Here is a 14,504-nt window from a genome sequence, read left to right as displayed (position 1 = left end):
AATATTATTTAATACTTCTGATCCAACAATTAATTTAAAAATTTCTAATTTATAATTTTATAACTTTTGGGGTATCTTATAAATTAAGTTTTAAGGAAATGAAGAAGGGGCCACGATTTGACGTGGACACAACAAAATTGTTGTTACTTGTTGGATCTGGACAAGTCGTACTTTAAAAAAATGTGCTGTTGGAATTCGATTTGAAATTTGAAAATATTTGTAGATTACGTTGTGGTAGGTACGTAGTACAAGACAGAACAGGTTACAGGGACATCATTTATAATGTCTTATTTTTTATAAGAAAATTATCGATCAGAAAAACGTTAAAGAAAAAACCACAAAATAAAAAAAAAAATTTATATGGGTGACTAGGACCCACTCAAGGTCAGAAACACCATGCTCTGCCACGTGACATGCATTCCACATTGCAACTCAGATTAACTTGTAATAAAACTCCTTTAGCTCACAAAATTATCTAATATCATTTGCAGTCATAAAAAATAGTTTAAATTTTAAAATACTTATTATAAAAATCAACAATATTAACCTATATAATATATTGTGACTAAGGTATAAAACTATTTTATAATGTGAAAACATATATAACCTATATTATATACCTATTTTATCACATAATAGATAACATATATATATATATATAATATGATAAGTCCCATCCATTTTATTAAAGTAGCGTGTTGTTTAAGGATATAGGAAGGAAGAGGGTGTGAACTAGTTTAATTATAATGAAATATCCAAAGTTTGAGATCCAAAAAAGCACAAAGGATGCGAATTGAATTCACTTTAATTTGTCTGCCAATAAGAAACGGAGAAAAGAAGAGTGATGGGAATGATCAATCGTTGTATATTTGTACTCCACCACTTTTGTTAACTTAACCAAAGAATACGATTTATGATGGAGACTCGTATTAATCTTTTTTGAAAAAAGTTGGTTAGTTTGTGGGAATGATCTAATAACATGATAATGGTAGCAACTAGCAAGAGTAAGCTAACGATACATTCTTTTTTATTTTGTAAAATTCTATTATTATATAAATTTCACGTGGGCTTATTAAAAATGATAAGTTACTATATTCTTTTATGAGATTTACATAAATTTTATTTAATAAATAAATAAATAAATATATATATATATATATATATATATCAAATAATCTTTTACCACTCCTGCTCGCGAAGGCTACCAATTGTTAAAACTCTTTAATGTATTTTTAAATTAATTTATTTCTATTAATTTTCTTTACATATAAATTATATTAATTTTTTTTATGAAAATATTTTTTGGAGTCTATCCATAAGATAAAAAAAAATAAAAGGTAAGAGCTCACGCCTAGCCCTACTCTGATTGAAGGACTCTATCTAACTCATATCCAACGTCACTCAACGTATGCTTGATGTCAGGCACCACACCTCTAAGGTTCATCATCACCAAGTTAGCGAATTCTTGAGTTTTCACGCTCGACACCAATCATTCCACATTCAACGTGACTAAGTCAAAGAACTCCCCACTAATCTATGCAAGCGCTACAATCTCACGCTCAACGTGATTAGGGCAAATAGCTCCTTAACTTGATGCGATGCTCGTTTATGCTCATAGCATATTCATCAAAAGGCTCAAATCTTGAAATCAAACCAACCCAAATGAAATGAAATCCAACAAGCAACACATGTACATCATAGACATCACCAAAATAACTCATGCAACCAACAAAATATAATAATCATTTGAATCACTCGATAACAACTTCAAGAACACTTCTTCAACTGCACTTAGATTCACAATTTTCATCACTCTAATCATACAACAATGAATCTAGACAATATGAATAACATTTATACATCACAATTCAAATCACAAAGCTTTCCTTATCTCTTGTTGATCCAAACCAAGAAAAGGAGAAGGAAAGAGGAAAAAATAGGAACCGTCCGCATGATCTCGACTTAGATCTTCAATTTCACAAGCTTGGATCTTCCATCTTAGTTAAGTGGATTTAACTACAAGAAAGACGAAAAGGAAGATTTCAGTAGAAGACAAGGAAAGAAGGAGATTTGGCCTTAGAAAACTTCTCTCTAGATTTTCTTAAAACATATGTTTACGAAGCACAAATCTTAAATAAACATTTATATATCCTTCCTTAAGTTGTATCAATTTAACTTTATTTGAGATTATCTCAATGATAACTTAGCTCTTCAAAGTCATTTAACCTTAAAACTCTAAAATAATAGTTTAAATAACAATTTGACAATTTAATCATATATCAAATATCATTAAATTTCAACATCTAAAATACATAGTATTACTCCTTAAACTATAAGTAATTAAAATTTTGAAAAACAAAGTTTAATCCTATAATCATTTTCCAATAAGTTTTTTTTTTCTTCTTAAAAATGTTATCTCCAAATTTTAACATTTTTTGCTTTCAGCGCCACACACATACCCTCCCCCCTAATCAAACAAAACTAATTATTTTAAAATTACTTTTCAATTAACTTACTATAACAAAATCAAATTCTAGTTATAATTAATTTAATAAAATAATAATAATGAATTATATATAAGTAGTATTAAAAAAAGTGAATTATGAAAAATACGTGTATCTGGCACGACACGAATCGACAGGACAAGGTTGTGTATGCATGCAAGTTTGTAACTTGGTTAATAAGGAATCAAGGTAGCAAAGTATCGCGTTTCCCACTACCAATAATTATAAAAGTGAATTCTCCCGTAACTTTTGTGGGTCATGTGTCCACATCCCACACATCTCTCTCATATTTAATTTTCCAACAATTTTAACTTATCAAATGCTCTTATATATGTAACATGGCATTGGCATTTGAGTGGATCAAAAAGAAGGGGCAAAAACAAACACAACAAGCAACCGTGTTCCGTTTTTTACTTTAACAAATTATATAACTTTTTTTTTATAAATCTTTTATAGAAACTTTGATTTTTGAATTGATAAGATTTAACTTGTATGTTAGTAGGGTTGTATCAATTTTTACTTTTCTCTCCTAAAAAAAATCTTTTTCTTTTACGCAAAGATAAAAAAAAAACACAAATAAGTCAACACTATAAAGAAATATAAAAAAGTCAAACAAAATTTATTTGACGTAATTTGATCATTCATGTTTATGTTTACAAAGATCTCCTTTATTTCAAAATGTATTATATATATGTTCTTGAAAACCTTTCTTTCAAGTTTCATAGGTGAAACTTGAAAATCGTCCCCTCACAAGTTTTGCGGATGAAATTTGAAAATCTCTTCTTCACAAAATTTGCGGATGAAACTTAAAAACCCTCAATACAAGTTTTATGGTGAAACTTGTTTAACTCTTTTTTCATATGATTCTTTCTCTTATTTAAGGCATTGTCCCCCTTTCTATAGGTTAGATGGTTTTTCTCATCAAAAGAATTTATATTTATTGACCTAACATTCTAATCTTAAAAAAGGAAACAAATTTCTAAAATAAATATGTAATATCCTAAATTTGTGATACAACATTCCCAATTTTATCTTATATATATATATATATATATATATATATATATATCTTAAATTGTTTAAATTTCAAAATTTTAATTAAATAATTATATATGAAAAATAAAAATAAAAATTAAAAAAAAAATCCACTGCAATAAATGCACGGATAACTCAGCAGTTCATAAACCTTATCTCAATTGATTTCAAATGATTCTATATTATCCATAAGAAACCAAAAGAAACAAATGGTAGTGAAACTAAGTTAATTGGAATCAATTTACCATTAGATAGCAACTAAGTAATCATTACCTCTCATGCTATAAACAGGCTTCATATGCAGTAAAATTGGGGACACAAGTTACGGTAGGAGAAAAAGAGAGAAGGAAGAGAGCGAAGTGAGCAGAAAGAGAATAGTAAAATTTTTACACAACTAACTCTTGATAAGTCTACATTCTAAGGTAAGGGGGAGGATAATTTTATCTCTTTAAAATTTTATATACTACTATTTTATTTATTTATGTTATTTTTTATGTATAATTATTTAGTGGGTGTCTCTAACTGTTAGAATAGTGGATTAAGCCTAACTCAACCCTACAAAACCGGCTTGTAAGGTAAGAGTTGCTTTCCACTTATATATTATTCAATTGCCTAATCTCTAGTCGATGTGGGACTTGGGTTTTTCCCAATACACCCCCTCACGTCCAACACTATTGAGCTTGGTACGTGAATAAATGGTGGGTGGCCCTTTTTAATGATCTAGGATTGGTGGGACTTGAGTTTTTCCTAATACACCCCCCTCATGCCTGTGAGGCATGCATCAATGGTGGGTGGCCCATTTTTAAAGTGGATCTAAATGGCTCTGATACCAAGTTAGAATAGTGGATTTAAATGACTCTGATACTATGTTAGAATAGTGGATTAAGCCTAACTCAACCCTACAAAACCGGCTTGTAAGGTGAGGGTTGCTTTCCACTTATATACTATTCAATTGCCTAATCTCTAGTCGATGTGGGACTTGGGTTTTTCTCAATACTAACCTCATTTATTTGCTTAACCTATGATTATTTTTACTCATAATAATTAATAAGATATTCATATTTTATATTGTTTAATTATTCTATAATGATTATCAATTTCATTTATATGATTGATACTCTTAATATATTCTTGTTACATAAATATATTTATTGTAAATATATTTTATAATCAACTATAATATAGTTTTGTTAAAGTCTCTTTGACTTGTATTATTATTATTTCTTCATGTATTTATAAAGATAAATATTATTCTATGGTCATAGAAGATAAAGTTTAAATTATTTGTAGCTGGAGGTTTGATCTTGGGGATTTAAATGAGTAAGGGCTTATGGTGAAATATCCTGGTTGATATTATGATAATGCTCATTTATCCTGATTAGTCACTATTAAAATAATTCAAATTTTATTATAACAATAAAAAAAATTAATTTTTATGTTGATTATAGACAATCTTGTTCTTTATTTAATTAATTGTATTTATTTGATAATTGTTCTCACTCCTTATTTTTTTTATGTAAAATTACATATATCATAAAATAGATGGATCTACCGACCATTCTAGGTCTTTTTACGGTAGTTATCACTGTCGTTTTTCCTGGGAGTAATTGGACTGTAGACGCGGTCTCCAAATCAGTCACGTTCCAAGGCATAGGACTATCTTCATTCATTTTCTTTCCCAATCAAGAAAATCCCACTATTATAGATGGACCCATTATAGTGACTTTCTTTTTACCACCAGCAAATCATGCAAATCCTATTGTAAACTTATTTCCACCACCAATGTAAATACTATCGTAGTAGTAGTAGAAAAAAAAATAGTATGTAAGGCATATACTCTAAATAATAGTAGAATAATATGTAATGTAAATATTAGAAATAATAATGTAAGATACAAGTAGTTTATAATTACGTATATTATTGCAAATATTTTAAGGTCATTATAAGTTAATTATGTGTATGTGAGTTTGAAAATTTTATTTTATTACGTATAATATTAGTAATAACTTACTTGTGTTCTCAATCTATAAATATATATAAATTATATGTAAATATATATACGTATAAAATTGGGATTAATATTTATACCATTAGACGTTACAAAATACAATATTTTTAATTCTAAACAATATACAAATAATATTGATCGAAACACCCCATATTAAAAAGAAGAAGAAGAAGAACAAATATTCGATTAGGTTATCTCTCTTGGACTCTTGGATCTTGCAAATAGTAGGAGCAAACCAACAAAGATATGGGCCATTTTTGTTTGCCTAAATTACATTGAGACTCATGATATATACACCTCCTATTTTTTATAAGTACGTCTCATTTAAAAAATAAATTTCTAAAATATCCTTAATTTTTATAAATTTTTTATTTCTTAATTTTACACCTTTAACATTTAATTTAGCATTTTCTTTCTTCTTTTTCACACACTTTCTTTCCTCCTCTTTTCAATTTTCACATGCACCTCCTTACCTTTCCTCCATTCCCTTACCTTTCCTCCACCTCCATCTATTTCAATGGATAGTTTTAATTCTTTTACTCTTTTCATCCCTCATTTTTCAGTTTTCTTACTATTATCTTCTTCGTCCCCTCTTTTAATTTTCACATGCATCCGGAACATAGAACTAGTTTTTGACAATATTATAGACACGTGTGACTTTCTCAACGGTGTCGAAAATACCAAGTCAAATGTGTATTTTTTCTTCAAGCACTTCTCCACAAAACATAATATCAAATAATTTTAGTATTCTAGAAAGTACTTTCTAGAATAATAAAATTGTTATTGAAAGCATTTTTTGAAATTGGGTTTTTAACATATTTTCAAAAAGTACTTTCTGAACAGTAAATTTAGTGTTTTGGAAAGTACCTTATAAAATTATGTAAAATAACATACTTTAGGAAAATACTTTTCAGAACATTAATTTTACTATTTTAGGAAGTATTTTTTGTAAGTCAAATGTGTATTTTTTCTTCAAGCACTTCCCCCAAAAACACAACATCTTTAGTATTCCAGAAAGTACTTTCTAGAATGGTAAAATTATTATTGAAAGCATTTTTTGAAATTGGATTTTTAACATATTTTCATAAAGTACTTTTTGGAACAGTAAATTTAGTATTTTGAAAAGTACTTTAAAAAATTATGTAAAATAACATATTTTAGGAAAGTACTTTTTAGAACATTAATTTTACTATTTCAAGAAGCACTTTCTGTAAGTGTGTTATTTTGCATAATTCCAAAAAGTTATTTCTAGAATAGTAAAGTTAGGGTTTCAAAAACTTTTCAGCAATGTTATTTTACATGCTTTGGGAAAATACTTTCCAGAACAGTAAATTAGTGTTTTGGAAAGTACTTTTCGAAAGTATATAAAAAACATAATCCCAAAAAATACTTTTCATAATACAAATTTCACTGCCCAAAAAGTACTTTGAAATAGTAAAATTAGTGTTTTAGAATGTATTTTTTATAACATTAAATCTAATGTTAAGGTTTTTGGAGTTGTGAAAGGAGAGGAAGTGTTGGACGAAAAAAAATGTGCATCTAGTTTAATAGAATCTGTCAAAAGTCGCACGTATCTACAATGCTATTGTGTACCAATTTTATGGTCTGAGTGCATGTGAAAAGAGGTGAGAGAAGAAAAAAGTAATGTTAAAACCTTGATAAAACTAAAATTACCTATTGAAATAGGTGAGAAACTAGAGAAAGACAAAATAGTATATGTAAAAACTTAAAGAAAGAAGGAAAGAAATGTGAAACAACAAGAATAAAGTAATAAACTGAAAGTTGAAGGTTTTAAATTAAAAAATAAAAGAATTAAAAAAAATATAAATATTTTAAAAACTTTTTAAAAGAAAAATAAAAGAGATATACTTATATAAAAAAAATGGTGTATACATGGTGAGCCTTACATTGAAGAACTTGAAAGTCAGGCCCAACACCATCCTTATTATTATATTCCTTCCATTCTTAGCACATCCTGTGTTCAAACAACTTTCATCCTTCTCGACAAACCTGCTTCTAATAAATGAAAAGTAGAATAATGACAAAGATAGGAGTACATACATTCCTCTTTATATTATATATTATATTGGATCATATGATATATGATTATATTTTTAGTTATTTATTTATTTTTAAGAGATTATTGTTTGTTTCTCGATTTTTTTTTACACTTTGGTGTTTGTTTGCACCTGTACATTGAGTTTAATTGATGTGATATTATTATGTAAATTGTAGGGACAGTTCTATGAAGTAGCGGTGAAACACAATTGCTTTTTCCATATCATTACTGTAAATCAGGCATTGGCCCGTGCATTACAAGATAAAGAAATGTATATGCTAAATTTTAAAGAGATTAAAATTATATTAAATTAATATTTTCTTAAATGTCAATATTTAATATTAATAGCTTCTTGACTTAAAATTGGATTCATTTATAAAAGTCAACTAAGTAAAATCAAGGTTGAAAAAGGATACCATATAACAAATTCCTCCTATCAATACAAAAATAAAACTTCAAAGTAAAACATAACTAGTAGTCTAACATCATGTCCTAGAAAATAAGCAACAGTAACAAAAAAAAAAAATTATAATTTATGCCTTGATGTCAATCCTATCAAAATAGTTTCATACAAAGACTAAATCTTGTTACCAACATCATTAACATCCTGATGAACCTCACCTGGAGGAACATACATATAGAGTAATGCAAAAAACAGGGAGTGTAAAATCGGGAATGTGAAACATCTCATTTGAACTCACAACATAGAATAGATGTCAGATAACCAAACACACTCAAGAAAACACAATATCATCATATATATACATATACAGTCAAATAAATAACAAGGTACAATTGAATTAATTATAATAAACTATATCGTTCATCACATAACTCATCATACAAATCACATTCACATGTATAATGCAATGGACACAAACTACAATTTGCATATGCATGTGGCACGTAGTCAAATATATGTATCAACATATAAGTATCGATTTGATGATTTGTCGATTTGTTGCATGACCATCACGAGATCCACATACAATGATTTGCTAATATACACATGATGCATGACACACACAAGATTCAATGCAATATCATATTATTAATATGCATACTCACAATGATTTACTATTTACAATGATTTGCCAATTACATTCCATTTGCAACATTCATGTCTTGCCAACACCAATACCAACTCACATCTTTTACATCAATCATGTCTCACTTTAGCATAAATACTTACTTGAAATATCATACTCAATTATCCACAAACGATTAGTACAAGTGTCACAAATTCATTGTTCAATCATAATAATTACACAATATCATATGATACACCTTAAGATAGAATCATTATGAAGTCATCTAATCATATGTTAATATATCAACCATAGTCACTAAGAGATCATCATCAAACCAAATATTTACATTAATAACTTAACTAGTTTAACAATGTTATTGATATCACACAATTTCTTACGCATTGTTTTCAGTAAAACACCTCAAGTCATTAACAATAAACCAACTCTATAACTTATTCATAATCATTCTCTCTATGATATCTTTTTCCTAAACATTGATATAGGTATCTCAAATCATTCATAAGATCAGACACTTAAAGGGTAAAGCCCTTCACCTTCACTATTCACAAACTTTATTTCCATAATTAAATCTTTTAAGACATCATATGGTCCAAACACCTTATCTAGATCTATATATGTATTATCAAGTTAATTTCAATTTTATTAAAAAGTTAAGACAATTATCTACAACTTTTAGGTTGACTTCAAAAGTTAATTCTGCTATCTATTATTTTTAAAAAATTACAAAATCGCAACATTCCAGACTAAATATGACAGCCTGACCTTTGTTCATTAACTTAATCATAACTTGAGTTCTAGACATCATTTTTAAGTGATTACAATGGAATTTGAAAGCTAACATTCAAGGCTACAACTTTCATGAAGACCACAAAAGCAAATTCGACCATCTACTATTCGATAAATGAATGTTATCTCACTAAGCGAGTTGAGCCCTATAAAACTCGTTGTTGGGCAACCATTTTCAAATTGAGCAAGTTGAGATCTCTAGAGCCATTTGTTAAGTGACCAAAACTCACCATTGAGGAAAAATATGAAATATTGGGTTGATTTTCTTCCTTTGTGCATAATCGTTGAGCAACCATACACTTTTAGCTAAGCGAGAATGTGATGTTTCTCCATGAAAATCACCTTTTCTCAACAAAATCTAGCTACCCACATCAAATACAACACATGTAATCCATGATTCTTCTTATACATACCTCATACAACTCAAAACATCGATTTCAACAACAAAACAACTTATAACAAATATTTTGGTACAAATTAAGATTTTTCCCCCAAATACCTCAAAACCTCCAAATCAACTCAAAATCTCAACATAATTTGTCACCAATAATGGGCAAGACAACACAAAAAACACAAGATAATCTAATTAAATAAACTTTCCATACAATTACCAAAATGGAACTCACAAGCAATCTAAGATTCATGAGATTAGTCAATATACTAAACTAACCATGCATCTATGTGCAGTACATTACTAAAAGAGTTGAAGAATCATATGGAAGAAAAAATTACAACATAAGTCACACATTGAGATTTTTCTCCTTATACAATGCATACAACAGATAAGGGATTGAGGATCAATTTCACTACCCAATAATTATCTCACGCCTAAAGCGAGATTACTCAATCCTCCTTACTTTAATGAACAAGGCGCAAATCTCCAGGTGATTTCTAACGGTTTCTAGTTCTCCCAACTCTTCAAAGCAAGAAAATGTAAAGAAAAGGAAATGAAAAACGTAAAATATAAACTAACATAACCCTTCTTAACTCCTTAAGCAACCTTTAACCTTTTAGTAAAATACTTTAACCGTAATCACACTCCCTTCTCTCAAATATTAAAACTTATAAATAATATATAAAATAAACATATTTTTCCAACACAATTATAATAAAATACATAAAATAATTATAATAAAAATACACATTTCTTTGATTACTATTATACAAAATAATTTTGCAAACATTTATTAAAAACCTCTAAAATATTTTCTAAAACTCATTTAATTAATTAAAACATTATTTTAATAATTTTAGAAAACTTGGGATGTTACAATTCCCCTTTCCTTAAGAAATATTGTCCTCTAAATTTTACTCGTAAGAAAAGATAAATAAAAGAAGATAAACAAACATACTTTATGAGTAGGATAACATGGAGCAACAACAAGGATGTTTGGTAGAGAAAGAAGCAAAACTATACATAATAGGCAACTTTGCTGACTCTTTTTCAAGTATAGGTATGAATCAAAGAAACATCAAGTAAGCTTGCACGATCATATGTAATCAATTCCAGTTCAAGAGTTTTTTTTTCTTAAGAATGCATAATATCCCATACTAGACTCAACTATTTCCTCCTCATGTGATATCCCATTTATCTTCTTAGATCAATCTCTTATCCTTTCTTTGTTTTGGTCTAACCTTTTTAGCAGCTTGTTACGCCTCTTCAAGTCCTTATACAAGGTTCTCTTTAGGTTTTAACTAGCTCAAGGCATTCCATGTTTTCCCTACACACTCCAATTATCTCAAAATCTTAGAAATTCATTTATATACCACCTCGATACCATTCTCTTATCTTGATCTAACACTAAAATGAAACTAATAATAGGAATTCAACTTTTTTGCCTTTACTACAATCTCATATATTAAGCTTTTAATTCCCTTCGACGTGTTCAACTTAAGATGTTCTAAGGGTTACTCGCATGTCAACTAAGGTTCAAACCTTGCCCTCATAGTTCAAATCTCTAATATGGATGTGTTAACAATTTCCTACACAAAGTTTCAAATCATAACTCTTAAGAAGTTCTAATTGTCTCACTTGTATCATGCTTAACTATTTTTTTTAATCATGTCTTGCACTCACAAAACCTCCAACGTATACTTCTTAAAACATTTATTCCAATCAACTAGTTCACCTTACCTTAACAAGATGTATTCAATTATCATACTCACTAGCCTACCTAGTAGTAATCCATACTTAACTTCATACTCTTTACCTTTCTTTTATATACAGCACTTTCAAAGGTAACCCACAGGGCATATTTCTACAAGTTTCTCTATTTCTTCCTCAAGTCACCCAAGCACACAGGCACCATAAACACCACAAGGTTTATTAAGATTAGGGAAACTAAGGCAAGTACGATATTCAACTTACACTAATTAGCTTTTCTTAATGATTCACAAACCCAACCTCCCACTCAAGGAATAATTCTAATCCACTTATAAAAACTCTATCTCTCCCCAAAAGGTAACTAGACACGTTCTCAAGAAAAACACTTAGGAATTCTCTAATTAAAGAAATGTCACTTAACTCACTGCATTCCCAAGTCTCAATAAAAGGGATCATGTATACTTGAATATTTCTTTTAAAGAAATTACAACTTAGTTAACAATCATAACTCCACATTCTTACTCTCATCAAGAGTAACATTTTATCAAAATAGGCCAATGAGATATGCTTGAAAGATAACCAATCTGTACCAAGATCAACCTATTAAAAATTTGTCCTATTAAAAATGTATAATAATGTTTCAATATTCATTTTAAAGTATTTTTATAATATTAATAATGAAAAATAACATGGTCTCTTTTAAATAGTTAGATAATTTGTTCACTTTAGTTGGAAAAGTGATAACAAAAAATACGAGAATAACACATAATTTTGTTTTGTTTATGTTGTATTTTCACTTTATAATTAATATATTTTTGATATTCAACCTTATCATAATTGTTATTTTAAAATATCTATTTATTTATGTTATTTTGTTTAACTTGTGTTCGAACACTCACACATATATGCAAATTATTATTATTTTATTAAATTTTTTACATCATTCTTAAAATGAGTTATTAATAGATGTGCAAAAACCTTTAAAAAGAAATTTTTATCTTCTCTCACGAGTCATATTCTTTTTAGTGTGTTTAATTGTAATTTTTTCAAAATAAATTTACACAAAAAAAATTAATCTAATTAATGTTAGTTATTATAAAGACAATACAAATTAAATAATAATTAAATATCATTTAATTTATTTATTCTAACATTAGTTTTTTGGGTTAGAATACTTGAAAACATAATTTGTTCACATATTATGAACTTTTGTTCATTTATATATTTAAATATCTAATTAAAAAAGAATGTATTTAAGCAAAACTTTATTACTTTATCAAAATATATAAAATTTTAATTATATATATATATGTGATGAAGAGATTAAACGATAAATTATTGTTATAAATATTATATAAACATAAATATAAAAAATTTGCAATAATAAAATTTTCTTTTACATAAAAAAATTTGTTCTGCATTTTAAACCAAAAAATTTATATGTATTTTCCTAAATTTCACACCTCTAATTATAATTAGTTTATATTACATAGTTAAAAAATTATATTTAAAATTAAACTAATAAAATATTATAATGTAGTTCATAATTTAAATAATTTACTTTATTATAAACAATATGTCTAGTTGAAGAATATGACGTGGAGGGAAGAATTGGCCCAAGAAACCAGATGAGTGAACACAGCCCTCTGAAAGTAAAATAATAGGCATGCAACTCATTAATCTCCATTCATCTCTTATAACAACCTTCAATAACTACTCATAAATTGTGCTAACTTACCTTTGATTTCTTTTGACTAAAATCTCTTAACAGTCTCCAAAGGAATAGAGGTCTTCAGAGGATAGAGAATTGGGAAAGTGATGATGAAAAATCTCTTAAGACCTCGAGAAAAAGCTACGGCAAAATCCAAGGGATTGGTCATCAGCAAAAAGGTAAAGCATTTCTTTAAGTTGTTCTTTTTATTTATTTATTTTTTATATACTACTTGTGTTCTAATTTCTTGCTAATCCAATTCTTGAAGACCTTTCAAAGCTATTATTCAATACTAACTTTCTTTTCACTCTTGAAACAGCCTGCACTGAACCAAGAGGATATAGAATCATCCTTTTCAACTTCATCTGAAGATCAACCTGAGGTTGGAACCAATATGGGGATCGATGATTATCTAAACAAACTTGATGATGATCCCTTTGCAATCCTCGATTTCTTAGCAAGTGATGTTTCAATTTCAGCAATGCCATCACAAACCACAATTCAACAGTCTGTGTCTGCCTCAACTGAAAACTTTTCTACCATTCTTCAAGAACTTCGATCTTTGGCCTTCTCTGAATCTTTCTTGTGCAGCATTCAACGAGTTGAATACAGAGAACAAGTTGAGGAAACTTTGGAGAAGCTTGATAATTATGCTCAAGATCTATCTGAGAGCCAAAACAAGGGTCTAGATGAATTCACTGCTCTCTACAAAAATGTGGCGACAATTTGCATGGACAAATACTTGAATGAAGAAAATATCAGAAAGATTGAAACTGAGAGAAAACAAGCTCTTGACAACCTTTTAGATTCCAAATCTAATGTTCAAAAGCTCGACGATGTTGTTTCAAGGAATAAGGTTAAAATTAAGGCTGTGGAAAAACGCCAAAAGGAGATACAAGATGCCATCAAGAAACTTGAAGAAGAAAATGAGGGCTTAAATAAAGAGAAGACTGAACTTGAAACTGCCAACTCGAAGCATTTGGCTATTAAAGAAGAAATTATTGAATCTGTCAAGCTTGTTTCAACTTCATTGGGCAAGGTAATGAAATATCTTGCTAAACTTGACAAAGAGATATTAAGGTTAAATGCAGATTTTGAGAATCTGAAGGAGTCTTACAAAAAGATGAAGAGAAGCCCTCCATTTTAATTTTGATCCTTTTTTGATTTCATTTTGACGGGCTCAAAACAATTATTGAGATTCTTTGTATGACTTTGATTTTAATAATAATTGGTTTATATTTCTAA

At 28.3% G+C, this 14,504-nt stretch overlaps 1 protein-coding gene across 1 annotated transcript; it reads left to right on the top strand.

The window, feature by feature from the left end:
• Window positions 1-13,166: 13,166 nt before the first annotated feature.
• Window positions 13,167-14,504, top strand: LOC145957710 (uncharacterized). The gene is made up of 2 exons (XM_083074128.1): window positions 13,167-13,438; window positions 13,579-14,504. The coding sequence occupies exons 1-2, from the start codon at window positions 13,367-13,369 to the stop codon at window positions 14,404-14,406; spliced, it is 900 nt and encodes a 299-aa protein (XP_082930254.1). The 5' UTR covers window positions 13,167-13,366; the 3' UTR covers window positions 14,407-14,504.

This window comes from Cajanus cajan, chromosome 5, assembly GCF_000230855.2.
Source record: "Cajanus cajan strain Asha chromosome 5, NIPB_CcT2T_4, whole genome shotgun sequence".
NCBI lineage: Eukaryota > Viridiplantae > Streptophyta > Magnoliopsida > Fabales > Fabaceae > Cajanus > Cajanus cajan.
This window is presented reverse-complemented; position numbering and strand designations above follow the sequence as displayed.